The sequence below is a fragment of the Drepanopeziza brunnea genome, assembly GCF_022702325.1.
Source record: "Drepanopeziza brunnea f. sp. 'multigermtubi' strain 214-2 chromosome Unknown ctg19, whole genome shotgun sequence".
Lineage (NCBI taxonomy): Eukaryota > Fungi > Ascomycota > Leotiomycetes > Helotiales > Drepanopezizaceae > Drepanopeziza > Drepanopeziza brunnea.
Window position 1 is genome coordinate 1,628,382 of NW_027094082.1, and position 27,787 is coordinate 1,656,168.

At 51.5% G+C, this 27,787-nt stretch overlaps 9 protein-coding genes across 10 annotated transcripts; 6 read left to right on the top strand and 3 right to left on the bottom strand.

Annotated features, from left to right (window-relative positions):
• Positions 1-1,235: 1,235 nt before the first annotated feature.
• Positions 1,236-2,426, bottom strand: L3040_009222 (uncharacterized protein; the record flags this gene model as incomplete). The annotated part of the gene is made up of 1 exon (XM_007290402.2): positions 1,236-2,426. One exon carries the CDS (start codon positions 2,424-2,426, stop codon positions 1,236-1,238), a length of 1,191 nt encoding a protein of 396 aa, XP_007290464.2.
• Positions 2,427-2,726: 300 nt separating this feature from the next.
• L3040_009223 (uncharacterized protein) lies at positions 2,727-3,874 on the top strand (the record flags this gene model as incomplete). The annotated part of the gene is made up of 4 exons (XM_066155903.1): positions 2,727-2,772; positions 2,831-2,841; positions 2,967-2,970; positions 3,213-3,874. 4 exons carry the CDS (start codon positions 2,727-2,729, stop codon positions 3,872-3,874), a joined length of 723 nt encoding a protein of 240 aa, XP_066010184.1.
• A 2,030-nt stretch (positions 3,875-5,904) lies between these two features.
• On the top strand, positions 5,905-8,347 carry L3040_009224 (uncharacterized protein; the record flags this gene model as incomplete). 2 transcript variants are annotated; one of them, XM_007290400.1, is made up of 2 exons in its annotated part: positions 5,905-6,004; positions 6,081-8,347. In XM_007290400.1, 2 exons carry the CDS (start codon positions 5,905-5,907, stop codon positions 8,345-8,347), a joined length of 2,367 nt encoding a protein of 788 aa, XP_007290462.1. The 2 variants fall into 2 exon arrangements, with proteins under 2 accessions (XP_007290462.1, XP_066010185.1); XM_066155904.1 differs by lacking the exon at positions 5,905-6,004 and having other exon boundaries at positions 6,236-8,347.
• Positions 8,348-9,182: 835 nt separating this feature from the next.
• Positions 9,183-10,972, top strand: L3040_009225 (uncharacterized protein; the record flags this gene model as incomplete). The annotated part of the gene is made up of 3 exons (XM_066155905.1): positions 9,183-9,518; positions 9,570-10,436; positions 10,487-10,972. The coding sequence occupies 3 exons, from the start codon at positions 9,183-9,185 to the stop codon at positions 10,970-10,972; spliced, it is 1,689 nt and encodes a 562-aa protein (XP_066010186.1).
• Positions 10,973-12,263: 1,291 nt separating this feature from the next.
• L3040_009226 (uncharacterized protein) lies at positions 12,264-13,953 on the top strand (the record flags this gene model as incomplete). Its single annotated transcript, XM_007290398.1, has 3 exons — positions 12,264-12,509; positions 12,571-12,768; positions 12,829-13,953. The coding sequence occupies 3 exons, from the start codon at positions 12,264-12,266 to the stop codon at positions 13,951-13,953; spliced, it is 1,569 nt and encodes a 522-aa protein (XP_007290460.1).
• An 869-nt stretch (positions 13,954-14,822) lies between these two features.
• On the top strand, positions 14,823-16,381 carry L3040_009227 (uncharacterized protein; the record flags this gene model as incomplete). Its single annotated transcript, XM_007290397.1, has 2 exons — positions 14,823-15,005; positions 15,059-16,381. The coding sequence occupies 2 exons, from the start codon at positions 14,823-14,825 to the stop codon at positions 16,379-16,381; spliced, it is 1,506 nt and encodes a 501-aa protein (XP_007290459.1).
• Positions 16,382-17,611: 1,230 nt separating this feature from the next.
• L3040_009228 (uncharacterized protein) lies at positions 17,612-20,308 on the bottom strand (the record flags this gene model as incomplete). Its single annotated transcript, XM_007290395.2, has 7 exons — positions 17,612-18,178; positions 18,266-18,410; positions 18,468-18,689; positions 19,071-19,508; positions 19,616-19,934; positions 19,997-20,021; positions 20,105-20,308. 7 exons carry the CDS (start codon positions 20,306-20,308, stop codon positions 17,612-17,614), a joined length of 1,920 nt encoding a protein of 639 aa, XP_007290457.2.
• An 830-nt stretch (positions 20,309-21,138) lies between these two features.
• L3040_009229 (uncharacterized protein) lies at positions 21,139-22,669 on the bottom strand (the record flags this gene model as incomplete). The annotated part of the gene is made up of 4 exons (XM_007290394.1): positions 21,139-21,262; positions 21,312-22,099; positions 22,155-22,507; positions 22,576-22,669. The coding sequence occupies 4 exons, from the start codon at positions 22,667-22,669 to the stop codon at positions 21,139-21,141; spliced, it is 1,359 nt and encodes a 452-aa protein (XP_007290456.1).
• Positions 22,670-24,487: 1,818 nt separating this feature from the next.
• On the top strand, positions 24,488-27,173 carry L3040_009230 (uncharacterized protein; the record flags this gene model as incomplete). Its single annotated transcript, XM_007290393.1, has 4 exons — positions 24,488-24,764; positions 24,814-24,959; positions 25,010-26,457; positions 26,549-27,173. The coding sequence occupies 4 exons, from the start codon at positions 24,488-24,490 to the stop codon at positions 27,171-27,173; spliced, it is 2,496 nt and encodes an 831-aa protein (XP_007290455.1).
• Between the last annotated feature and the right edge of the window lie 614 nt (positions 27,174-27,787).

The following is a 27,787-nucleotide window of genomic DNA, read 5'->3' on the forward strand; positions in this document are numbered from 1 at the left end:
AGAAAGGAGCCGAGCTTGTCCCTCACCATGGTCTACTGTACAGAGTGAGCACTCTCTGTACCTCTTGATTTCGAACCCCAAAATAGCCAGCCAGAATTGGATCTACATATCTTCGGCGAGGCACGATTCAGATCTTCCTTTCCTCATTCCGCTCCGCTCCGCTCTGCTCCCACCACTCTACCATCTGTTGTACGTACAGTAAGTAGTACTTACCGGTACTTGTACCTACTACGGTATCGGTACCCAATCGTCGGCTCCATTAGGTGGGCCTCCATTCATACTTTAAGACTATTAGCAGTCCGACCGTCGACGACCACGCCCGGGTTGTCGTCGGTCTCTCATGAGCTTATTTCTCGGGACTGATCAGCGGCTGATCAGAGCCCATCATTGCATTTCCTTTTTTCTTTTTTCTGTTTTCTGTTTTCTGTTTTGGCTGCTGATTAAACACAGCTGATGCTGGTATATCTATCTACTCTCGACATCCGGGGGGAAAAGGTACTTAGTAACAGGACCTTTTCCAGGAACACCCGAGTCGGTGATGGCGGCGCCGTTTGAATATCTTTGCCCGACCCCAAAGTGCCTAGTACTGTCTGTACTCGAGTACCGGTGCTGCCGGTACATAGAGGGAAAGATACGGTAGGTATTCAATACGCGCACGTCCCCCGAAAGAGATTCGGCTTAGCGATCTCATCCGTACTACCGTATTCGCTCTGACTTCGGGCTCAAAGCTCCGCATGATAATACCTACCTAGTACCTAGTACTACTACATTCAAGCAATCGACCGGTTCAGGGAAAAAACCCCCCCCCATCCCCCAGTCATACATCCTTCTGCTCGAACTCTAATTCTCGAAATAACCATGCTAAGTCGGATTTGAGGTATGCACATATTATGATCGGCATGCTGCAGACCCCCGAAAGAAGAGAAGAAAGGAATTCGCGAACGTTGAACGCTGAACATGCACAAGTGCTTGTTTCTCACCGAGCCAGCGAGTCGTTCTAGATCTAGCGGGCTGGCTGTACCTTAATATCCATTTCCTTATTGTAGCGACTGCAGCCCGGGGTTTCTATATTTCCTAGTTTATGCCCAAATTACCGTTATCTCCTCGCTCATCGTCTGATCTTGGGTGGCTGTCAAGCCTTGATGTACTGTCGTCCCATCACTATATCATAATTCATTGCCTTGTGCATCGAGGTGCGCTTTGCTGCCTGGCCCACGCTCAACCCCGCCCGATAGTCACAGACAACGGACGCCTCTGCCAATGCTTCTTGTATCAAACACTTCCACCATCCCAGCTCCAACGCACTCCCCAAGGATCCAGTCGAACGACATACCGTAAAACTGTTTCCATTTCCTCGTTTTCCCTGGCGGCACGCCTGCGAATTCTCCCCTGCTGTACTTGGCAGCACTGACCGCGTCATCTGTAGCGATCCCACCGTCCCAGCGCTGCCGTAGAATACTTTCAGGGGCTTCTCTAAACTTGGATTTCGAGAGGAGGGAGATAAGATGAGCCCGAGCATTGGCTAAGAGCTTGAGGAAAGGGCCTGTAGCTGGGAGCGCCAAGGTGTATTCTCCAGCGACAGGACCCTTGAAACATCCCCCAGTCCCTCCAGCAGCATGAACTGCCCCTTCCCCACCCACTGCTGCTAAAGATCCGGATGCCGCCTTCGAGATGTTATGCAGGGACGTCATGGTCCCTCTCGATCCAGCTCCCGGTCTAGAGAACACTTCGGTGGACGTCCAGGTCGCCGTCGAAGACGTCAAGTAACCAGCCATCATCAGTGCTTTCGCATCCTCCTCAGTAATCTGGCTCCTCGACACCTTCAACGCCGTCGGAACCTCCTTCAACAGTCCCAAAAACCTTTGCCCGACCCCCTCCTCTAATCCACTTTTCCCAATCATCTCCTCCAAATCCCTAACCATTATCAGCGCCTCTCCCATGCTCCCTCTCCCCCCAACCACAATCTTCCTCAGAACCCCTCCCTTGACCAGCTGCGCAATCTCCCTCTCAACCGTCGTCGGCGAGTTGAGCAAAGCCTGAATATGCGCCACCGTGACAATCAGTGGCAACCCTCTCCGAAAATTGAGCACCTCTGCAATCTTCGTCGAGTTCATGCCAGCCCTGTGCTCCGGGATCGAGGTCCACATCTTGCCCCTCACGTAGAGCAGTGCTTGCGCGACATCCCTGAGCGTCAAATCTGTAGCCAGCGCTTTGACGAGGCCTACATCATCCAGCCTGTCCCCGAAAAAATCCTCGTCGTCGTTGTCGTCGTCGTTGTTGTCGGGTTTTGCTTTCGAGTTCGCGCGCTGGATGGGCTTGCTCCGAGGCAAGGAGGAGAAGGGCGAGGAGAAGCCGCGGTTCAAGGATGTTGGTTTGCCGGATTTCTTGATGCGGGAGGAATGGGCGGCGGAGAACCTGAGACTCATCGCGCGCTGGCTATGCTTTGTTCATGTGGCCTTAAGAACTGCTATCGTCGCGTGAAAAGAAAAGGAGAGACAAGATGTGTTGTAGTGACTCAAAGTCCACCGCCACACAGGTCGGTCTGCTTACGGCTAGCCTATCGCTTATCCACTAGCTCCCGTGCGGGATACATGGCGTTTTGCAGTCACGGCCGTCTTCCCAAAATAATATTTAAATGGCCGATGGCCCATCACTCGTCATATATAATTCCTAACATTCACCTTCCATCCTTTCTCACCAGATCTACAATAGAAAAATCGGCAAAAATGCCGCCGACACTGATTCTCATCAGACACGCGCAAGCAGAGCATAGTATGTTTCCTGCCATACCTTTCCGAGAAACCGGTAGACATGCTGACGAAAACTGGAGATGCTACCAGGGTGAATTCCCCCCCCCCCCCCAACCGTCGAGGTTTTTCCAAAATATATATAGATATATATATATTCTTCTTGAATCGAGATCACTGTCACCCTCAATATGTAAACTTTTATGCTAACTTAACCAGGATTGTATGTCTTTCTCTATCCAAGATCTGTCATTTTGTGACATACCGTTACATCTCCACCTTGAATGTTTCGCTCCTGATTAGGAAATACAAGCCCGTCCATGAAAGGACTATCCACATCACTGTCTTTCCTGTTGTTTTTTGGCACCTTAATGAATCAGGCATCCTTGAAGAGCTTCCGAAGCTTCTAGCAGCTCTATTCCGAAGTCAAAAATGCCAGGTTGGCAATGCTAATCAGTCATCTAGACACCATACGTGATCCAGCTCTCACCAAGCTCGGATTCGGGGAGCAATGCGACACACTCGCAAAACACTTGCAGAGCGAGCTGCCTCTAGCCCAGAAAATCGAACTCATCGTCGTGTCCCCCATGATGAGAACCATTCAAACTGCCCAGAACAGTCTCGGATGGTTAATGGAGAAAGGCATCCCCGTGATTCTGAAAGCTGAGTTTCAGGAAAACTCTGACAAGCCGTGTGATACTGGATCAGCAATCTCAGTAATGGAGAAAAAATGGCCCCAGTTCGACTGGTCCAGCGTCGACTCCATCTACCCTGAGAACTCTGGTCTGTTTGAGTTCTCAATGGAGGGCCTGAGGAAGCGTGGAGTCGCAGCACGGAAGTTCCTGAGGGACAGGCCGGAGAAAGTCATCGCTGTGGTATCGCATGCTGGGTTCTTGCGTACCGGTCTCTGTCAAAGAGAATTCGATAATGCCGACTATCGGATCTTCGACTTCAAACAAGATAACGATGATCTGGAACTTGTCGAATGGGAGATGACAGAGCAGAAAGGTGGTGGGCTTGGAAAGAGCAAGAAAGGACATTTTCCTCTAAAGGAGGGAGACGCCCCCGAACTCTCTGCGCGCGGGCCTGGAGAGGTTATCAACGAGAGGCCAGTGAGCAAGCACTGAGTCTTCTCTACCGTAGAACTGAGATGATACCGTTGGATACTTTTGGAGGGCTGTGCATGGATAGAAGTGGATAGAGTTGCCAGTTGGAGACGGATAGCAGATTAATTTGGCATGCCACATGCGCAGGATTGCCATGAGTTTCTTCATCCAACTGCAAACCGGACAACGTGTCACGTGAATCCGCGCGTGCCCGTGCAGTTTACAAGCCCAGAAAAAAGGCCAGCTTATGGATTAGCCTTGTGATAGCTAGCACGCAGACGTCCGAGATACGTATGGACAGACAGATGTGATACCATGTGTTTGACCTATTTTTACCCTTCATCGAAGAGACCCGGGGGCGCAAGTCACTCCTTGGGTGCTGGCTTGTTCAGTTTCGAATCTCGCCTTGCCGTTAGATTCTCGCGTCTTACCAAGTCACCAGGCCTGGTGGCCCTGATAATAAATCAGGCTCGGATGAACACAGGCACTGAAGGGAGAGCGGCGACCATTAGGTCATAGGTACAAATATAGCCGTACCCTCACTTCGCTTAGGGTAAATGGCCTTGCCTTGCCCTCAAGTTGCCCGAAAGATGTTAGCGAAGAATGACTCGCCTTCAAAGTTCAGATGGGACGGTGGCTGTGGCTTGGTTCAAGGGGACTTGGCCCGATAAATAGCGCTTGTCGGAAGGATTTTTGGCTTGGAGATGAGCGGCCGAGATCATAGGTACTTTTTGCTCTTTCTCGTGATGATCTTGACAGCCATGCTCGAAGTCAATGTGGACGTATCGGAGCTGTCTCCGTCGACCCATCCATACATGAGGTCTGCCTTTATCCGTAAGGCTTTTGGAAATCATGTGGCGTTGCAGACGGGATGACGATGGTCGAGGAAGAGACGCCCCCTTTATTGTAGCGATGGGCACGCGTCTTAGGCCGTAGTAGGGATTTACCGCACCCCAATCGCCCGTTTCTCCAACGCTTTTCTTGATGATCGAGGCGGCGGCAGCAGTGGATCAAAGCGATAGCCGAGATACTATTGCTGGAATAGGACGCGGTCAAATACCGGTACTTACTACCTACCTGACTGGCGTACCTAGGCCTCAAGATATCAGCACAGTGAGAGGCTGCTTCAGAGACAGAGATGACTGACGACTGACGACTGACTACCATTCAACCGACTGAGCTGAGGAAGAACAGGACTTGACTTGCGGGGAGTTCCTGAGGTCGGGTCGGGGCGGTCAATAATCATTGGCGGATGCATGTCACACTGACAAGCTTTTAGCTGATCGGATCTGGTCTGGTCTGGTCTGGCCTGGTTTGACCTAGTCTGGCCTGGTCTGGCCTAGTCTCCAATGTGGAGTGACGAAAGCCACGAGCGGGATTGATTGTACGGAACGGACTGCGCCGCCGGGTTGTTGATATCATGGAAGTGAAGAAGGTGTTGAGGTAAGTAGGTCGGTCAGTCGGTCAGTCGGTCGGTCGGTCGGTCGGTCGGTCGGTCGGTAGGTTCGGTAAGTAGGTAGGTAGGTAGGTAGGTAGGGATAGTAGCAGATGGAAGAGAGGAAGAGAGTGAGTACCTACCTACCTACCTACTATACCTACCTTGCCGGACGAACTCTTTTTTTTTTTGTTTACGGAGCTTCGCACACTTTTCGCTTTCCACTTTGAGAGCCTACGAGGTGGGTCCCCGGACTAGCGTCATGCGCCCACGAGCCACTTCGATTGAGGCTGTGCAATAACTACCTCGTAGAGTACCGTAGCTGCCCTGCCCTGCCCTGCCCTGCCCTGCCCTGCTCTACGGAACGGAAACAAAACGTTACCCTCCATTGCCGATTTCCTTCCTGTCTTCTCGCCTTTCTGTCTTTCTGTCTTCCTGTCTTCCTGTCTTCCTGTTTTCCTGTCTTCCTGTCTTCCTGTCTTCCTGTCCATTTGCTCCTCCTGCCTTCGCTACCGCCCCGACTCCGACTCCGACGGCTTGTCCTGCACAATCCAGCGCATTGCACCGAAAACTCGCTTCGCGAATCAATCATTGCCGGCCTGCCGTCGTACCGAGTATGTCCATCGAGGCCGCGAGCAAATTCAAACTTCTTGACCGACATTCGGAGACGCGCGCGATCTGTCCAACTGCGAGGCACTTGGAGCGCATCTTGGTAGGTTAGAATTCTCCATTGCTATATCGTGGCCCGGAGAGGTTCTGACGCCTTGAGCAGCCTTGCGACGCAAATTGAAGCTCTTACCCCTCCACCCAAAACCCGTCCTGTCGATGGGACTCGAGATGCCATTTTGACCCCAGGCGGATGTGAGATCTCGAATTTGCGAAAGCGCAAACGGAAATTGGATGAGGAGCACGCGATAGATACACTGGGAACCTTGCACTTCAAGCCCATGGCATCCGAGCAGACTGGAGTATCCGCTCCTTTCAGTACGAACTCGACGGAACCCACCACTTCGGACCTAGATCCGGCGCGGGCAAAATCATTGCAGCGTGGTCGGTTGGATCAAATTCCAGCAAGTTTATCATCGATTGCGGATGCTGGACTGGAAGGATCGCCGTCCTCAAAACCGTCACGAACGAAGGAAATGTTTTCTCCGGGACCAGGATACGTTCCCATCGCTCTCACCGGAGAGGCAGCCTTGGTGGAGGAAAGAAGGAGAGTGGAGGATTATCAACGGAGACAGCAGCCTGCAATGAGTGAAAACCCAGGGCATAGGGCCATGTCGGCACTTATTGGTGGTGGAGTTGGAATGAGCAAGCCACAGGACGCGCCGGTTGCGACGACCAGCATGAGTGAAGGAATGGCCTCAGCTGCAAGTGTGATCTCCATCCCTAGTCCTTCGCATCATGGAGAAAGGCACGACACCAGCCCATCAAGTGTGACGAGCCTCGCCAGCTTGGGCAGTTCGGCTCAAACAGCAACAGCAAGCTCAGCAATTGTCGCTAGTCCTGGGGCCATGACAAGTGCCATTGATGCTGAAGCACGAGATTATAGGCCCGGAAACAACAATCAATTACAGATACCTGTTGATGAGCAGCACTCCAACCGTGCATTGACATTTCCAGATAATCTACTTGGACAACTGGATCCTTCACGAACACCTTCTAGAGGAATGAGTCTTCCTGCGCCAAGTCAACACCTGGCTCCGAGATCGCCGTCACACAAGAAGCACAAATGTCCATATTGTGAGACTGAGTTCACGCGTCACCACAATCTTAAGAGCCATCTTTTGACACATAGCCAAGAAAAGCCGTATGTCTGCCAGACATGCCAAATGAGATTTCGACGATTGCATGATCTCAAGCGGCATATGAAATTACATACTGGAGAACGACCGCACGTCTGCCCAAAGTGTGACCGGAAATTTGCTCGGGGGGACGCACTTGCTCGACATGCCAAAGGGCAAGGTGGTTGTGCTGGCAGGCGTGCCAGTATGGAAAGTTTTGGTGGGGATGATGATTACGAGGGCTCGAATGCTGGTGATGGTGATGAAAGTGTGATGGACGGCGTTCTATATGCAAATGGTTCATCACAACCAAACGAAAATGAGATGACTGAAGAGGAGCGTCGGCGCTTCAGCCTCCCGAGTATCAAAGCACAGCACGTATCTGGACCTGCTAGCGGAGACAGCTATGGCTCTCACTCTCGCGCACCTAGTACATATCCCCCTGTAGGGCCGAGACCAGGACAGCTCTATCCACCAAATGCTGACCGAGGCGGACCTCCGACTTCGACTACTCCTAGCATGCAGAGCAGTGCGGCTAATGGGCACACACCTAACACAAGCACAACCTCTACCATGCCACCGAGTACAGGAGGCTCTATGTTTTCACAGAGTGGAATGACAGAAAGTCCCAAACCGCTCAGTCCAGCTGGCACGCACTCACACCAGCTTGGACATGACCCCTCCATCAACAGACAAAGGTCCCCAAGTCTGACTGCACAATTCCAACAACAACATTTCGGACGTCGACAGTCGGGCATATCATCTCCTCCAGTCATGTCCCCTGGGATGTCACTCCCATCTCTCCATGGTACTTCACATGCTCCTAAACTACCTGGTCTCGCCGGCTTGGCACCACCAGACCCGAGATATACTCTTTCCAGTCAGGCACAAACCCAGCAAGTATCGACTAATGGTCCTCACGGTGGTCACTTAGGTCAACCCGCTGGTGGCCCTGCGTCTCCCAGTGCGATGTTTCAGGCCCAAGGTGGTCATACATCTAGTCGAGGTCAGTCTACCGGCCTAATGCACCAAGGCAGTGGTGATAGCAGTAACAATCTGTTCGCATCCGGAGACAGAGGCATGTGGAACTATGTCCAGCAACTAGAGGGGCAGGTCAAACAGTTGTCAGAAAAGGTTCAGGCTATGGAAAGCAATGAGAAAAGCCAGGAGGACAAGATTGGTCAGCTGTGTGAGGAAGTCATGCGATTAAGACGCTTGCTGGACTCCCCGAGCCAGCCCCAGCAGTCAATCCTACATGGACACTCGCAGCAATAATGTCCGTCTACGGGTGTACGACCTCGTACTATGTTAGTAGTATTTCATAACTGGCGTCATGGCGTAAGGCGGCGAATTTTTGATGTAAGATAGACATCAGGCTCTATTTTGGGGGCAAAATACCGGTAGGAAGCTAGGGGGAGGCGTTGGGGAGAATTCTGATCCCGTCGCAAAGTTTCAATTTTTTGCTTCATCTGGAGAGGCTCCAGGCTTCTCTCGCTGCCTATTTCGCCCAATGATTACTTTTTATTGATTTATGATCCGAAGAGGTTCGCGGAAACTTCACGTGGCAATCGGATTCCGGTCTCTCGAACCGAGAGACGTGTAATATAAAAAAATTTCGACCGTCGAGCCAAGCAGGTCAGGCTTGCCAGGTGGTATCCGAAAGGCCAATTGTCTTATGCAGGTTCGCCGGTACTAAAGTAACAGCCTTGGTGATCCACATCGGGAGCCCTGAACGGCATTCGACCCTAGTTTTAGATTTTACACGTAGATCCCAACGTTAAACGAAGCGTCGGTTCAAGTGAAAAAATGAATGAGTGATGGCACGATGATGTGCTTGCCTGTTGCGGGAGCAGCCCCCGAGCTCCATAAAATGCCGCCAAGCTTCCGCTCAACAAACGTCATCCTGAAGCTCATCCAAGCGCATCCACCTCATCAGGGAAACCGGATTTGGACCTGATCAGCCAGCTCGCCTTCCCCCTCTGCGGGAATCCGTACCGTACTTTCATAACAGCACCCCGTATCCTGCCCATACCTGAGTATCACTTCGATATTTCCGGCATACTCGGCGATACCATTCCGCCTGCTCTTTGATTTACGGTATTCGTACTCGATGGCTGCACCGATCAGCGCTCCGCTCAACGCTGAGCCTGCGAATCCCGAGGAACGCAAGGGGAACAACCTCCCGGAAAAGAGCTATGCGGATGCGGTGCAAGAGGAGTCTCCAACAGAAGAAACGGCGAATGCATCCCGGGGTACAAATGGGATTAACGGCGCGAGTCCAACTGTTGCTACCGACGCAAGTAATGGGTCAAATGGTACGGGAGAGGTGAAACATAAAGCTTCGGTCCTGAGGATTGTAGATACTGGTGCGCCGGGACCAAAGAAGAAATCAGAAAATAGGCCGGCCGTTGAAAAGCAAGGCTCGCAGCAGGAACACGCTGCTCCAGTAAGCATCGTGATTCCCATTCAAGCATTGGATAGTCGCTCACTGCGTAAGGGCCTTGATGATTCCCCACGAACCACACCTCGGAAAAAGCATAGGAAGGCTGGGTCCAAAGGCGGCAATAGCTCCCAGGACCAAGGCAGCTCTGAATTGGACAATCCCAAGACTAATGGAAAACATTCTAAAAAGGATCAGAAGGTGAAGGATCACAACCAAGACACTACAGTATTTGAGAAGTTTCGAGGGGAAAAGAATGGCTCCAATCTTGTCAGTATCAAGCCAGCCCGTGGCTACGAGAAGGACTTGCATGCCAACCAAGATACTCTCAATCGCCGGAAAGAAGACGGCCTTGCGAGCGGCCGGAAAGCTGGCCAAAGATGGGAGAGGAGCGCTATTAGATGGGCACCCATGAACGTTCCCTTGCAAAGGAGACTCCAGACACTCGTTGTGCTCTGGCATACGCTGTGCATGGCTCTCTGCATATCGGCCTTCTTTTTCCTTTGCGCAATACCTCTTTTCTGGCCACTACTGATTCCATACATGGTTTATTGTATGTCTTCAAAAGCATCGACTTCTGGAACCTTAAGCCATCGCTCGGAATTTCTACGTTCATCGCCAGTCTGGTCGCTGTTTGCATCGTACTTCCCGGCCAGGCTACACCGGACCCAGGAGCTTCCTCCTACAAGGAAATACATCTTTGGGTACCATCCTCATGGTATAATTTCTTTGGGGGCCTTTGCGGCTTTTGCCACAGAGTCGCTGGGGTTCGGGCAACTGTTCCCAGGCATTAAGAACACTCTTTTGACTCTCGATTCAAACTTCAGAATTCCAATCTACAGGGATTACGCTCTGGCTATGGGCATAGGTTCCGTGTCCAGAGAGTCCTGCGAGAACCTGCTTTCCAAAGGCGGTCCAAACAAAGTAAGTTTTCATCGTAGTCGCCTATCAACAACTTTCTGACTAGTCTTCAGGAGGGAATGGGACGCGCTATCACCATCGTCATAGGCGGCGCCCGCGAGTCTCTCGACGCTCAGCCCCACCAGCTCCGCCTCGTTCTCAAGCGCCGCAAGGGATTTGTCAAGATGGCCATCCGTACCGGCGCAGATCTTGTGCCCGTGTTGGCTTTTGGAGAGAACGACCTCTATGATCAGGTGCAGCCTGACTCACATCCCACGATCCACAAGTTCCAGCTTCTGGTCAAGAAGCTGCTAGGCTTCACTATTCCTTTGTTCCATGCACGAGGAATCTTTAATTATGACGTAGGGATGATGCCGTATCGCAGGCCGCTGAATATTGTGGTCGGGAGACCGATTAAGGTGCTACAGAGCGCGCAGCCACAGCAAGAGGATATCGATCGTGTGCATGCGGAGTATGTTCAGGAATTGGAAACTATTTGGCATACGTGGAAGGACACTTTTGCTAAGGATAGGAAGGAGGAGCTGGTGTTTGCGGAGTAGACCTGGGCTGACGAGTAGAATACGGGCTAAAAGACTGGACAACGAGTTGTAGGAAGGTGGCTTAGGAGATGAAGAATGGGCAATGAGAAGAGGAACACAGGTCTGTTCGTTGTATATTATGGGCCTTTGGTGCTGGCATGGGGTATTGAGCTAACTGGAGTAATCGCTATGCACATTTGGAACGTATAGAATGGTCGGGGATAGAGGGATGGTGAGTCCTCGATCCCTAATTATTTTGACGCCAATTACGTGTATTTTCTAAGCGCACCTGCTTGCTATCGAGTACTTCTTTTTGTTGCACGTCGCAGGCTATTTCGAATTCAAAAAGGATACTTAGCCCGGCGGCTGGAGCAGGTTGACAGCCGGGAAAATATTCTTTTCCTTTTTTCTCCCCTACACTTCACGTCCATTATTAAAGTCGGTTTCGGACATTGAGGACGGTTGAGAGTTTCGGAAAATCTTACTCTTGGAAATTTTGACTACAGTCTACGCTTCGCACTCATTATCGATTTATGGTCTAGAATATTGAGAAGGATCTGGAGTTCCTGGGTTTGGGGTTTCTGGGGAAATTGTAATAGAGAAGAAATTCGCGAAGGCTTATTATTACAGACGTTTTTCACTGGTCGATCATTTGAGCGGATACTTGATTCTTTATAAATGGATGCTAAATGAGTATTCCTATTCACCTACCTATCTATCTTGCGATACGTACTGCGCCATGATAGGTAGTGATAACGCGGAGAGATACTTTGCGATTAGTTTCGTGTAATCTTTGTTTATACCGGAGCTTCCAGATCTGATCTGGACAGAGTTATTTGATAGCAAGCTTTGGATGATCTTCACTTACTTGAAATAGATATATACCCTTCTTCTAATATATTTTTAATGATGTTGCTTTGTACCTCCTGGAGAGTAACTGTGCCTCATTAATTGCGTCTCCTATACGCCACTTTCCTCAAAATTCCATATGTCTACGAAAAGTAGAAAACTGTACGGTTTTCGGCCCTCCGTCATCTATGCTAATAGCGAATCAGCACGTCTCTGTTCCATACAACCGTTATCCACGATAATCTTAGTGGACTCACATCTGCAAGTAAGGGGCGGGTACTGTATGCGAATCCAGGGACGAGCCAATCAGCGGAGACAGGATTGCGCATTGATATCGACCTCAAAAAATATTATTGGGGACCAGCTCTATCTAATAAGAGCTCCTACCAAACACCTTTCTCCACAACCACCTCCTTTTTCTCCAAAGCCCCCAGGACACCGAGAACTGTGTCGCGTCTGCAAGATGGGAATCCTCGATGCAATTTCGGCGCCGCTGAGCCAGCAGATCTCGCAGTTCGGGTTGGGCGTTGTGGTTGCGGCGGCCTTTGGAGCCTTCTTGGCCGTGTCTGTCGTCCTTAATGTGCTGAGCCAGTTGCTGCTCAAGAACCCCAATGAGCCCCCTGTGGTGTTCCACTGGTTTCCTATTATCGGATCTACGATCACGTATGGTATCGACCCTTACACATTCTTCTTTGATAACAAGGCAAAGGTCGGTCACTCTTTCTCTCTCTCTCTGATGCGTTCATGGCGTCGTGCTAACTGAACTGCAGTACGGCGATTGCTTTACCTTTATCCTGCTCGGCAAGAAGACGACTGTGTATCTTGGGACGAATGGTAACGAGTTCATCTTGAATGGGAAGATCAAGGATGTAAATGCGGAGGAGATCTACACGGTCTTGACAACACCAGTATTTGGAAAGGATGTGGTATACGACTGCCCGAACTCCAAGCTGATGGAGCAGAAGAAGGTTCGTGAGGAATGATGCAGGACTATCGAGATAGGTCGGGCTGACTACTTTCATCCACAGTTCATGAAGATTGGACTTACCACTGACGCCTTCAAATCCTACGTCCCTATCATTCAAGACGAAGTCGAGACCTTCATCAAGCGCTCTGCAGCATTCAAAGGCCAGGCAGGAACTGTGGACATCCCCGCTCAAATGGCTGAGATTACTATCTATACCGCTTCTCACTCTCTCCAAGGAAAGGACGTACGCGACCAATTCGACTCTACATTCGCCTCTCTCTACCACGACCTCGATATGGGCTTCAGCCCAATCAATTTCATGCTTCACTGGGCACCTCTTCCTCACAACCGTGCTCGCGATCATGCCCAACGGACAGTTGCAAAGAAATATATGGAAATCATGGAACTGCGCCGCAAGGATAAGAAGAGTCTTGAGAATATGGATATCATGTCGCAACTCATGCGTTCAACCTACAAGAACGGAATCCCGGTCCCCGATATGGAAATTGCGCATATGATGATTGCGCTTCTGATGGCTGGACAACATTCTTCTTCTTCCTCGAGCTCCTGGATCATGTTGCGACTTGCTGCCAGACCAGATATTATGGAAGCGCTTTACCGAGAACAAGTTGAGGTATTGGGAGCAGATCTTCCTCCTCTCAGGTATGAGGATCTCGCTAAGCTTACGCTGCATCAAAATGTCTTGAAGGAGGTCCTAAGACTCCACACTCCTATTCACTCTATCATGCGCAAGGTCAAATCCCCGATGCCAGTCCCGGGAACAAAATTCGTCATCCCAACCTCTCACGTCCTTCTCGCATCACCTGGGTGCACCAGCCGTGACGAGAAGCACTTCCCTGATCCACTGTTATGGAACCCGTACAGATGGGATCCTAATTCTGGTGGAGTCTTGAATACCGAAGTCGAGGAAGAGACCTACGACTACGGATATGGTCTCATCAGCAAGGGTGCTAAGAGTCCATACCTTCCCTTCGGTGCAGGCAGACATAGATGTATTGGTGAACAATTTGCCAACGTGCAGCTGATCACCATCACGGCGGTTATGGTACGGTACTTCAAGTTCAAGAATGTCGACAAGAGTGCAAAGGTGGTTGAAACCGACTACACGAGTCTATTCTCGAGACCTTTGGCCCCTGCGGTTGTCGAGTGGGAGAGGCGCAACTGAGGATCTGATGGAAGTGAGGGAAATAATTAGCGATGTGCATTGGCAGGCGTCTGGGCGAAGGGACTTTTCTATTTACTTATCAGTAGGTGGCTCTATCTACCGGTACTCCATAGATTCCGTATTTGTGGGGGGGGAGGGGGGTCGAGCTGCTGCATTGTATCAACAAAGTCTATAGCATACCGGTATATCGTAGTAGTAGTAATAAGGTTCCTTGAAGGGAAAATCCCAAACACATGTCGCCTCACCTCATTGGTGCTGCCAACTAAACACAAGCTGTGGGCTTTGATGCAGTGGCGGTCATGCCGAGGAACGCAATGCAAGACCACGGACAAAGGGTCCTCCGTAAGAGAGGGTCCTGTATGAAAATGACGACGAGAGGAATCCCGGTACTGTACTGTGCTATACCTACTGTATCTTGGAGCTACATCAATCTCACATAGACGATCCCATCGACAATATACTGAAAGGTCCCGTTGTGTATTCATTCAAGTCTTCTTTTTCTACACTTTTCACAAGGAAGCAATCCACGCCAAGACATTGCCGGGACCCCAAGAATAGTGGATCCAGATCCTAAAATCGCCCGAAATCCAATTCAAACCGCCTGGACGACTTACCGCCTGGACGAATTGCCGCGCAGTTCAGCCCTCCATGCGAGCGGGATTGCTTAAGAGCAACCTCCCGCCCATTTCATCCTATGATACATCGTCATTCACTATCGTTTTCTGTTCCACGCGTGTAATCAACCCCGTCAATCCTGTTCTCGCATCTACTTTGGGTCTAAAACAGCGTCAGACTCACACACTGCTCCCCGCTACAACCCCTCTCTTTCATACTCGACACCGCTGCTCGCGCCGGAAGGAATCTTCATAATGGTGTGTACAGGGCCCTCGTTGACTGTCGAGTCGTGCGAGGAGAGGAGCACAGCTGCGATCGCGACGGGCAAAGATGACGAGGAGAACAAGCCCACTTACAGGAGACGACACTCTTCCTTCCACCCCCGACGGAACAGTACAGAGTCCGGGATTGAAGGGGATGACCGATTGCTTCTCAAGGTATGGGCGAACCACTTCTGGCAGTCTGCAGGGCGCTCATTGACGGTTTCAAGGTCGACATCTTCCTGTCCGAGCTGGAGCGCCGGCTGGATTTCTTGGAGAACTACGGCAACCTCAACTTCGATGCTGGGATCTCGAGGGCGTATGTGACGTTGCAGGCTGTACGGGCGAGATGCTCACAAGTCTCTGGGGAGGTAATTGGGGCTGGGAGACGGAGAGCGAAGGTTATGGTTGAGACGGTGGAATCCCGATACAAAGATGCGCTGGCTGCGAAGGGGACGATGAGTGACAAGGTACATACCGGCATCTTACTATTGGAGACCATTCTGTCGGAATTCGAGACAAGGGCGTACAAGATGAAGGATCAGGGTTTTGCTGGTGCTGCGGGCTCTCTGATGGATGAGGGGAGGAGGGTCGTGGATGAGGGGATCGAACGAGCCCGGGAGGTCGTGGACGGAGGCATCGGGAGGGCTCTGAAAGCTGCGGAAACAATGGAGGAGCACATCCAGAGGGCCATCGTTCGGGCCCGGGAGCACGGGCTTATCAGATATGAAGATCTCCCAGTCCCTTGGCGAGTCAATCCCCATATCGTGAAAGGCTACCGGTTCAAGGAATCCAAGGTTGACTGCGTACGATCCATGTTCGGTCTCTCTAACGAACTCGTCAACATCTGGTCTCACGCCATCGGCCTCTTTATTGTCCTGGCCATCGCATTCTACTTCTACCCTACCAGCGTCAACTTCTCGGTCAGCACCAAGACCGACGTCTTTATTGCCGCCGTCTTCTTCTTCGCCGCCTGCAAATGTCTCGTCTGCAGTTGTATGTGGCATACGATGAACAGCGTTGCGGACCAAACCGTGATGGAACGATTCGCCTGTGTCGACTACACTGGAATATCCTTCCTGATCGCTGCATCGATCATGACGACAGAGTACACGGCGTTCTACTGCGAGCCTGTGAGCTGTTGGATCTATATTACTCTCACCGCTACCCTCGGCATCGGAGGTGTCATCCTCCCCTGGCATCCAACATTCAACCGGAGTGATATGGCTTGGGCACGAGTAGCTTTCTACGTTACGTTAGGGGCGACCGGCTTCGCTCCCGTCTTGCAGCTGAACCTCGACCGAGGCGGAGCTTGGGCGTGGGAATTCTATGCGCCTATAGCAAAGAGCATCAGTGTGTACCTCGTCGGGGCTGTCGTGTACGCCAGCCAGATCCCCGAGAGATGGTGTCCGGGTGCCTTTGACTATATCGGAGGTAGCCACAACCTGTGGCACTTCGCCGTCTTGGGCGGCATCCTGTTCCACTACATGGCTATGCAAGAATTCTTCACGGGGGCCTTTGCACGAGCGCAGAATGGGTGTGCGTTGTATTGAAATCCTACCAGCTCTTCTACCCCCTCCCTAGTGTTTATAATTTAGTGAAGCGCGGAATCTTTCTTGGCATGGCGGCGGCGCAGGCGCAGGCAGGCGAACACTCGTTTTGGATAACGCGTTGTGTTGTGTCTAGATGAGGATGACCATCTTCCTCAATTCAAAGCCCAAGTGGTCTGGCCATTGGCGAGTTGTTCTTGTGCAGTAGAGTAGGTAGGTAGGTAGGTAGGTAGGTATCCATGACCACATTCTCTTTCTTTTCCCTCCTTCCTACAAGCACACATGTCTTTTAGCGGGCAGCCAGTCCCCATTTCATGTACGGGGCCTCGCTAAACGACATGCTGGCTGTACAACATGTAATTTTTTCTGTCGCACGTCGCCTCTCAACTATGCACCCTCACCCTCCTTGTTTAGTTTAGTTTGGTTTTTTTTTTCCCATATGTTTTTGCATTTGCTATTCTTCGTACGTGGTGGGGGTGGGGGAGGGTAAAGGGGTGGCGTTGTCAACCACTTTTGCATGTGCTTTTTTTCCCCCGCAGACACTCTGTACCTCCTGTAGAGAGACAGGCTTCCCTCACGTCGGATTCGGCCTCTTCCCCCGTGCAGCAGTACCCATGTCAGCCCTGAGCGCCGAGACCCACGAGGGAGGAAGAGAGCCGGAAACAGCCACTCAGCCACGAGCCGCATAACCTTGCTTCTGTGGTCTCTACAGTCCGTACGTAGTAGCACCAGCAGCATCATCATCATCATCACCATCATCATCATCATCAGCGCTCTCACCAAGATCCCTGCAGCGACTACGCAATACACGGCTCGGGTCGGAATCAATGGAAACGATCCCCGCAGTACGACTTTATCCGCTGCTACGTCACAGCCCGCCAGTGGCAATGGCAATTTTATGCTGGGGTTGGGGCACACAGCTGCTGCGCCGGTCGCCAAACTGTCGGCAAGAGGATCGCTGAAACGGGGACCGTTTTGGGACACCACTGTGACCCAAGTTGTCTTCGAGGCAAAGTGCTGACCATACTGGCTGGCAAGGAGGAAACTAACAGTCAAGTGTCATTTTAATTCGAGTCTGAACCATGACAATGTTCAGTTCATTCGACGTCAAAGCAGCGACTTAAGAAGCACTCCATTCCACGCGCAGCGCCTGCAAGCGAATTCGACCAGCTATCCGACAAAGAACAGCAGTACTCAAAACCCACGGCCGGTCCAGCGAGATGCCTCCGAAGCTTAGGCATCACCACGGTCCATCGGAGGAGAGCGAGGATAAGCGCAGCCCAGTGAATCCCGGGCAATGTCAAGGAACAAGACAGGTAGCGTTGGAGATGGGATGCCCTCTGATCTCCTGTTATAGCCGGCGCTGCTTTCAGATGGGCCCCGTCCTTCAGACGAGGCAGCGGATGATACTTGGTAGCATTCAATAACAGTCCAGTCATGTCGAGGCTCGCCGGCCGACAAAGCGCTACTCCGGACGATCCTCGCTGCCTTGCGCTGGGAGTTGCCCGAAAACTTGAAGTAATCCGTCGTCAGTTTGACTCTCTTACTTTCGAGACCAGGTTCAAGGTCATCACTTGGGCTAGTTGAAGATTCCCAGTTCTCGTCGTAGTCATAGTCAATTCCTGGGGGTGTTGGAGGCAGGCCGTTCGAAGACGTGGACGTGATTTTAACCTTTCGCTTACTACTGTTGTGGATCTGGAATCCAGATGTCTCCCTGGAGGATGGCATCATTTGAGCCGTGTTTTGCTTGTTACATTCATGATGCAAGTCGAGCTTCAAGAATGCAGAGGATTTGGCCTCCTGGATAAAGTAGGGTCAGCAGTTGAAAGTGATCAGACGTCGTGGGAAATGCGAAAGCCAGAGAGAACTTGCATCCTTGATCCGCACAGCGGCATGCCTCTCCCTCATCCCAGCGCCAAAGCTGTCCGCGCAAAAGCCCGTCACTCCCTCTCCGGGCGCTCTCGGCTCTCTGACCGAAACGTACTGTTCCAGCACTTGTGTACAGACGCCGTACCTGGCTCTATAAGCACTGCTACGCTGATAATCAGCACGTGCTATATCACTACAAGATCGGGTGTCTTGAATTTACCGTTGTTTCCGCTTCAGTGCGAGGTCAGCACTGCAGATTTCAGCTGGCTGGAGACAGTGAGCGGCTACGTCGGCGATCATGGCGAGCCGGGTTAAGCTGGTCTCCGCCTGGTTGGGTACGGTGGTATTGGCCAGCAGTGTGGTGTTCGAATGCGCTGTCTGGGACGTTTTTCTTCTAATGAATAATGCGTAGCGTACGTGTAGTGTATTATCGTATGCGCGGCTATAACCAAATTATTTCCATGAGTGTAAGGAATGTACGGAGGATTCTTCAGATCAGAGAAAGCTGAGAAGTTTTTCAAGGCAGTCAGTCAGTCGCTAAGAGTCAGAGTGGCATGGGAAAGAGCGACGACCCGTTCCAGCAAGCAAGAGCAGAGGACGGATTCTTCGAGATATGTACCCAAGGGCCGCCCTACACTTCCCTGTAGACGATACAAGACAGAAAAGATGAGCATAGATATCTAGAAATTGTGAACGCCCCAACGTCCCAATGAGTCGGATTTATTAGCTGGAGGTGTTAACCTGAAGACCGGCCAGCACAATACCAATGTGCCATTTATTTACCAAGAATTCTATACAATCCCCATACAAACATCAGACTCACCACTCATCCCCAAACCCCGCCGCGGCCTCCAAATCATCCACATTGATCAAGTCCACACCCTCCGTCCTAAACTGCCTCCAGAGCCCGTTCCGTGTCGAGATCGGCCAGCCAGGCTGATCCCAATACCTCACTTTGATGCCCTTGCTATGCGCCACCGCAACCTGACTCCGCAGGATAGCAAGCTGGGTGTCGTTCAGACTCGGTCCGAGGACGGTGCCGCCGAAGGCAGAGCCCACGGATGCAGAAGCAATAGGCGAGACGAGGGAGCTAATGTTGGAGAATGTTGAGCTGAGGGCCGGGAGGGGCCCATCCCAAAAGTAATCTCGAGAGGCGATGGGCTGGATGAGGTTCAGGGGCGTATCACCGGTGCCGATGACTGTTACGGCGCCGCTGGTGAAGGTCGTGCCGTCTGTGGAGGAGAGATAGCCGGCGGAGCGTCTGTTTTTCTTGTCAGAAAATACTCCAAGTTGTATGCTGAACTGAATGGGGAAGTTTGTTGATATCACGTGGCAGCAAAGAAAGGGGTATTTTGGTAGGTTACTCACAGGGGCTCCAGCGCCTTAACAACCACCGGCCAAGTCTCCGGCCCACTCGTCTTTAAATCAACAAACAGATACAACGTTTGTCCCGAATCGGTGTCGAAGACCCCGTTGTAGGTCTTCTGTGTGACAAATGGCGTGCTAGGATTTTGACGCTTGATAACATCGAGAATTGGATTGATATACAACGACTCGAACGTACGTTGTTTGGTGAGGGCAGAGATCTCGTGGCCGACGAACAGCGTGCCGTTATACAGCCAGACGTCGACTTCGATGGAGATGGCGCCTACAGAAAGGGCGCTGTAAAAGGGGACATCCCTCCAATCTGATACTCCTACATCAGCTCCTCTACCCACGCATAGGAATCTGGAACTCCGGAACACCCACAGTCATTATGCGAATGTATCCCCTTCTACAGACAGCACAGAAATCAGCCTCCTAATATTCCCCTTCCCCCCAACCCACCCCCTTCTCCAACAAAGCAAGATCACCTACTGGTAGAATTCCCTGCGTCAAGCTCGTGGGATACGTATACAACGGCCCCTTATGGGCCTGATCCAATATCTCCTGTAGACTCGGACTCACGTCTGGCTGGCCCGACACCTCCGCCTGCACCCGTTGGATGCCAACCCCCAAATCGAAGCTGCTGAAACCCAGAAACGCATACGCGAGCAACAAACACGTCGACACAGACGCCATGGGCAGTAACAGGCTCAGGCTCGCCGAATGTGCGGTCTGGGTGTAGCAGGAGCTCGCGAGTGTAGTTGATGCATGGCGGACTAGTAACATGAAGGGTGGTTTACTTCATATGAAAGGGGATGGGGGCAGGGGAGTGGAGTGGAGGGGAGTGGAGGGGAGTTGAGTGGGGTGGAGTGGAGTGGAGCGGAGTGGAGCGGAGTGGAGGGGAGTGGAGGGGAGTTGAGTGGAGTGGAGTCGATTGCAATTGCAATTGCCGCCGTGTGAGTACGAAGCTCAAATGTATTGGATATGTTGGTTGAATATCTTGTTGACTAGACTTGACGCGGCAACGTTTGTTTGTTTCTGGGGTGCAAATGTTACGGCAGGCCGGACCTTGCATGGCGATCGCTTAGCCAATAGGAGAGGCACGTGCTGATGTCTATTATGAATGAGTGTTGAGAAGGCGGCGACAAATTCGGGGACCCTCGGTATTTTCACCGAGAGCTCGCTGAGTTCTGCTGCTGGGGAGTGGGAGGAAGGAAGGCCGTGATTTGATAAGGTGTTTTGGAATACGTTGTGACAAACAAAGAACTTCCAGTCACTACCTAGCCTAGCCCGAGGAGACGATTGATATGAGTTAGAATCAGACTCTGAAGATGTTTTGCTATCCTATGATCGGAGGAGAAGTCGTTATTCGTTGCCATTATAGTCCTTGATGTTACACTTTTGTACAAACTTTCCCCGATTCCTCATAACATCGCATGCTACTCATATCCCATGCCTATGCAAATCCTTTTGGCTCTAAAATTCCCAACCAGAACGCCTTACAATGCTCAACCCAAGATCAAATATCACATTGCATGTGAAACAATCTCGGCGTATACATCGTCGGGTATCTTCTTGATAAGAGTCAAAGTGACCTCTTTGATAATCTCAGCTTGGAGAGGCGGGAACGAGCGTAGTATCTTTGTAGGACTGTAAATGTGTTAGCAGTGCAAAGCTTAGTTAGAAATGATTGAATTACCTTGGTGAACTCAAAATCGACGTTCTGAGCATGACCAATTGGGCCACAATACACAAAATATTGAGATGAGCTCCGTAAGCGAATAGAAAGTCCCATAGCCTCAAGACTTCCGGCAACGGTGGCGTACAGGCGCAAAGCGTCAGTACTGACGGGAAAGCATAGAGCTCTGCATTCATGCCTTTCCCAATCAGATACAGACTGAGTTTCGGGTCCACGATAGCAAGCACTTTATCAACAAGAGCCAGCCCCTTATGTACACCATCCATAGCACCCCTCACATAGCCCGGACACTCCGTCGTGATGAATCGATGAAATGCAACGAACGCTTCTGCCTCGCTCCTCGCCGCGTATAGAAACGGAGCAGCCAGCACATTCATACCCTGAACATACGTACCCGGCTCGCTCGTCCCGACCTCTGAGCCTTCAGTCGTCAACGTCAACGCGCGCGCTCTACTCTTCATGGCCAGCGTCGAGTTATGCAGTTCGGGACTGCCGTGTGAATTTGCCGTGTTTGTGATTCTAGTCAGGCTTGTCGACCTCGCGAGGCTCTCTGCGCGCTCCTCCTTCGCATCATGGAGTTTCCAGGCTACGGCGTTGAGTAAACGGATGAGGGAGGCCTCGCTGACGCGCCGCCGGAAGAGCGGATCGGTGGCAAGCGTGCGGAAGGTATCGTTGCGGATTTTAGAATAGGCAGGGGAGGCGCCGCGGTGGATGAGGGTGAGATACGAGTCGGTTTCGAGGACGGGGGCATTGAGCAGGATGAGCCAGACATAAATTCGCAACGAGGACTACCCGAAATCAGATTTTGCTTGCCTGGTAGAGTCCGCCGCGCAAAGGACTTACCATGCCATCGGTATCGCTCTTGATGCCCTGATCTAGTATCTTCAGCCTCACGCTATCCAGAGATCCAATGAGATCCTTATCAGGCGGCCCTTCTCGTATGAGCCTGTCCAGAGACAGCGCATCTGCTGCAGGGGATTTCTTGATCACAGGCCTTCTGCCCCCCGCCAACCCTGGAGGAACCGTCATGCTGTTTGCATCGCTGTGCGATCTCCCTCGGGTGTGTTGGTGCGACGCTGCGGCACCTTTCACTGGCGATGTATTTCTCTGGACTTGGTTATGCTGCTGCGAGATCAAAGAGGGCTGATTCGATTGCCCTAACGTATGCGCAGATTGCAGTCGGCGAAGGGCGCGATCTGGACCACAGGGAAGTCAGTGTTCGCCATGAGTAAATGTCTGAGGATGATCCTGGACGATTTCTTACGTGTTCGTGGACTGGGCGGGTTGGAGAGCGAGGGCGGTTGCGCAGGAGGGTGTAACCTGGGTATAAGGGTACTTTCTTTTATCATTGAAGACATTTTACTATGTACTCCGTTTTGGCCGAGGCACAATAGGCGATCAGGCGATAGATAGGTAGGGACGTAGAGAGGTATTACGACGAAAGGTAAATAATAATCACAGGGTGGTAATAGAGCTCTTGACCGATCAGAGCTGAGTTGAGCTGGACGGACCGTGGTGGGTGGTACGCGCAAACGCGTCGGCAGCCGCGCTCATTTGGGTGTTTACTCCGTACGGACAGCAAAACGTGATACGGAGTGCCAATGGAGGGCAGTTGGGTAGGTAGGTAATACCGGTAGATGAAAGCATGATTATTGAGTCGGCCATCCCAAAACACCGACGCGTTGATGGGGTAGGTTACCTCCCCTAGTTATTCCAGTGTTGTGGATGAAGGAAGGATTTATACGTAAAGCCATCATTACAGTTGCGTGCCCTTCCGGCTCTTCCGGAGAGTGGCACTACATGTAGGTAGTGCAACTCCACCAGGCATCACAGCAAAACAAACTTGAGGTTCCCCTTGGCCCTCGAGAAGAGAAGAAATGAGCGAAAGAGAGCGCGAGAGAGAGCGAGAGAGAGAGCGAGAGAGGGGCTTTTTCCGACTCTGTCTTTGTTGTTGAGGCCTGTTTGTTGTTTACCATGCTCAGCTATGACGCCCATTCCTGACAAAGGCTTCGGAGACGGGAGAACCAAGATCGGCTTCTAGAAACTCGTATGCACGCACGCCTTACTTACAGTAGCTCGTCCGACGTTGATGGTGTGCTTTCAGGCCTTTTACACTGCAGATGATGCAATAAACCCGGGCTTTCATTGGCTTGTCCAACGTCTACTCGTCTACGGACTCGTCCACTCGGGCACTCGCTCACTGGCATTTATTTGTCTCTATTTGTCTCTATTTCTTTATTTCTTTATTTATTTCTCTCTTTATTATCTACCAACCTTAAGCTGAGCTGGCCTCTGCATTAACTCTACCGTACCTACCTGTCTTTATCCATTAACACCGGCTTTTATAATTAGTTGTACATCCATAGTTGGGGGCGCTGGTCCTTCCGCCTTCCCGCTGGTCCTTCTGACTCGGACCCGTAGCTTAGCTTCAATGGCGGATGGCGTGCTCACTCTGGGCCATATCATGTTCTGGCCTCTCAACATTTTTATACCTATCTCAAAGTCCAGCAGGCTCAGAGCCCCTGTCAACAGTCTGCCAGAAGGAAGCAACATCCTTCCGAAAATCTGTGGAGATAGTTTTGGGTACAACCGAACCTTTGTTTACTAAGCTCACTTATTAGCGATAGTACTACTTACTATTTCAGCTAGAGTATCCTCCTCCTCCTCCTCCTCCTCCTCTCCCCAGACTTTGTCGACTTCGACCATCCTCAAGTCTCTCAAAGGGAAGCGCAACCGACTAATAAAACGATTTGGGGCCGTACGGAGTGTACCAGCAGAGCGGTACTGCTCGTAGTTCTGTCTTCATTGAGCCTATCCATCTTTACTCAAGCTCAACCTCGACGCATCATATGACTGCACGGGAAGTACGCCATTAATGGCGGCTGCTTCGTAATCTTCCCACCGAAAATCCTCGGACTCTCTCATATATGTCCATTCTCAAGGACAAAACCCCTCTACTCGTAGCACTCGACTCATCCGCCGTACCTGTACTGGACTATTAAGAAAGCTTCCTGCAGGTAAACAGTCTCAAGCTTAAGCTTGCCCTTCTATCCCAGATCTTTGTAGATCTCCTGTCCTGCTGCCAATCGGCTTGACAGTCTTGGAAGCTTGTCCTCCCTTCTTCGACCCGAGTCAACGTCGACCGTCGACTTCGAATTCAATCTTCGACAGTCACCATGGCTGCCACCAAAGTTGGACATGCCTTAGCCAAGGGCCTCGGTATCAAGCTCAATTATCGGAACGAGTTGGATGAAGATATTCGCCGTGGCGAATCTGTATTCTCTACTCAGACCGCCGATACGTACGTTGAGGAAGAACCTACCAGTGCCGAATGGCTAAGAGAAACAATCCCAAGCGGATCGGATCTCAAGTCATATGTGTGGTCTCTATTTCCCTTCCTTCACTGGATCACTCGCTACAATGCTCAGTGGCTGGCTGGTGATATGGTTGCCGGTAAGTACTCCTCGAAATGACATACACATGGCCACTGACTCTCGCTCAGGTATTACTATTGGTGCCGTTGTAGTTCCCCAGGGTATGGCTTACGCTGTTCTCGCCGAGCTGAAGCCCCAGATCGGGCTCTATTCATCGTTCATGGGTGTGTTGATCTATTGGTTTTTCGCAACATCCAAGGATATCACTATTGGTGTAAGCTTCAACGACGTCGTACAATTGACCATATTCTAACTCTCTCATAGCCCGTCGCCGTCATGTCAACACTCGTTGGCAAAATCGTCAAGCAGGCGGAACAAACCGACCCCGACATTCCAGGAAATGTCATTGCTTCAGCGTTAGCTGTCGTCTGCGGAGCAATTATTGTTTTCATTGGTCTCATTCGATGTGGCTGGATAGTTGACCTCATCCCTCTGGTCGCCATTTCAGCCTTCATGACAGGTTCGGCGATCAACATTGCCGCTGGTCAATTCCCTACGATGATGGGATACTCCAAATTGTTCAACACACGAGCCGAGACCTACAGAGTCATTATCAACTCGTTCAAGCATTTGCCAGATACGACATTGGACGCCGCGATGGGGCTCACTGCCCTTTTCCTCCTCTATTTTATCCGATCGGTTTGCAGCCTGGCTGCAAAGAAGTGGCCGAGAAGGCAGAAGGCGATCTTCTTCGTTGCAACCCTCAGAACCGCTTTTGTTATCCTCCTCTACACAATGATCAGTTGGCTCGTCAATAGGCATCACCGTGAAAGGCCTTTGTTCAAGATCCTAGGAAATGTTCCGAGAGGGTTCACTGCAGCCGCCGTCCCAACTGTCAATACCAGGATTATCAAGATCTTCGCAGGCGAGCTTCCATCTGCCGTCATTGTTCTTTTGATCGAGCACATTGCAATCTCCAAGTCTTTCGGCCGGATCAACAACTACATCATCAATCCATCTCAAGAGATGGTTGCTATTGGTGTAAGCAACCTTCTTGGACCATTCCTCGGAGGCTATCCCGTAACTGGATCCTTCTCTCGAACTGCTATCAAGTCCAAGGCCGGAGTTCGCACTCCATTTGCAGGTGTGATCACCGCGGTCGTCGTACTGCTGGCCATCTACGCTCTCACAGCTGTTTTCTTCTACATCCCAAGCGCCAGTCTCTCAGCAGTCATCATTCACGCTGTCGGAGATCTCATTACCCCACCCAACACAATCTACCAATTCTGGCGAGTTTCTCCCCTCGAAGTCCCTATTTTCTTCGCTGGAGTCTTGGTTACGATCTTCTCCTCTATCGAAAACGGCATCTACACCACCATCAGCGTCTCCCTCGCCCTCCTCCTCTTCCGCATCCTGAAAGCCAAGGGAAGGTTCCTCGGAAAAGTCAAGATCCACTCTGTCATTGGTGAATCCGTCATTGGCAATGACAGCAGACCCTTCCTCGCCCCAGACAACGGTACCTTCACCAAGTCTGGGGGGACGCATGATGTTGCTTCGTCACGAAACATCTTCCTTCCGCTCGACCACGGCGATGGCTCCAACCCCGATATTGAGGTCCAAACCCCATACCCCGGAATCCTAATTTACCGCTTCTCGGAGGGCTTCAACTACCCCAACGCCAACCACTACCTCGACCAACTTACCAACCACGTCTTCGCCACCACGCGTCGAACGGACCTCGAGCACTACCCGCGTCCTGGTGATCGTCCTTGGTAAGCTCCCCTCCCCTCCCCTTCGCTTCCCACCTCGAACCAAAACCTAAACCCCCAAAAAAAGAGAAGATAATCTAACAAGAACTTACAGGAACGATCCGGGCCCCCGCCGCGGCAAAGCGCCCGAGCTGCACACCGACCGCCCAACCCTCAACGCCATAATCCTCGACCTCTCTTCCGTCAACAACGTCGACATTACCTCCGTGCAGCAACTAATCGACGTTCGCAACCAGCTCGACAAGTACGCCTCCCCCTCGACGGTGGATTGGCACTTCGCCTCCATCAACAACCGGTGGACGAAACGAGCGCTCGTAGCGGCCGGCTTTGGCTTCCCCACGCCCGACACGAGCGCTCGGCACCGCTGGAAGCCGATCTTCAGCGTCGCGGAGCTGGGCGGCCGCGACAGCGCAGCGCAGGCGGCCGAGATGCGGGAGATCCGGAGTGCGGACGAGAAGGCGGTGCGGGTGCGGGAGGCGAGGAGCGGCCTCCAGGGCGACGGCATCGACAGTCTGGACAGCGATAGCGGCATGAGCGGGAGCGATCTGAAGCTCCATCTGGCGACGAAGACGGGGGCTCGGACCGCGGTCGTGAATGGCTTGAATAGGCCGCTGTTCCACATCGACCTGACGAGCGCGCTGCAGAGCGCTATTGCGAATGTGGAGGCCAAGGCGGCGTATGAGAGGCAGGGCGGCAGTGGCATTGGGGAGGTGCCGTGAGCGGGCGGCCATGGAGTTTAGGATGGATCTATTGGCGTGAAGGAGTGACAGCAGCTGGAGGCGATCTGCTTTGGTCAGAACACATGATACCTTTGTAGCTTGTTTTGATGTTGCGTTTCAAGTTAAGTGCATGTGTCGATTCCCCTTTCTAGGTTTTTCGCTTAGCGATCTTGTCTGCCTTGCATCCATTTTGGACAACCAACCACCACCTTGTGAGCCTTCTTATATCAACAGTTATTCAGTAGCCATCTAGCAACCCATTTAGCTAGCAAGTAATGAGGAATCACACATAATGCAAGAGACCGATCGAGCCTCGTTTTATAACACTTTGTACCTATATTCCTGTCTCGGCTAAAGATGATCATTCTCACTCGAATTTGCTGCCGGCAAACCAACAGTTTGTATGCCTGTCCATTCCAAGGGTTTGCTAGCTTGGGGAAGAACCATTATCTGATTTGGATAATTTCAATTTCTTGAGCTTGGACCCAGGCATGATATCTCTCGATGTATGTATGACTTCAGGTTCCACGTTCCCTCCTCTTTCATCTCTCATCCGAGGAATCATCGGCACAATCCAGATTCTATTCCCCACAGTTAAGTAAAGTACCGGTGGG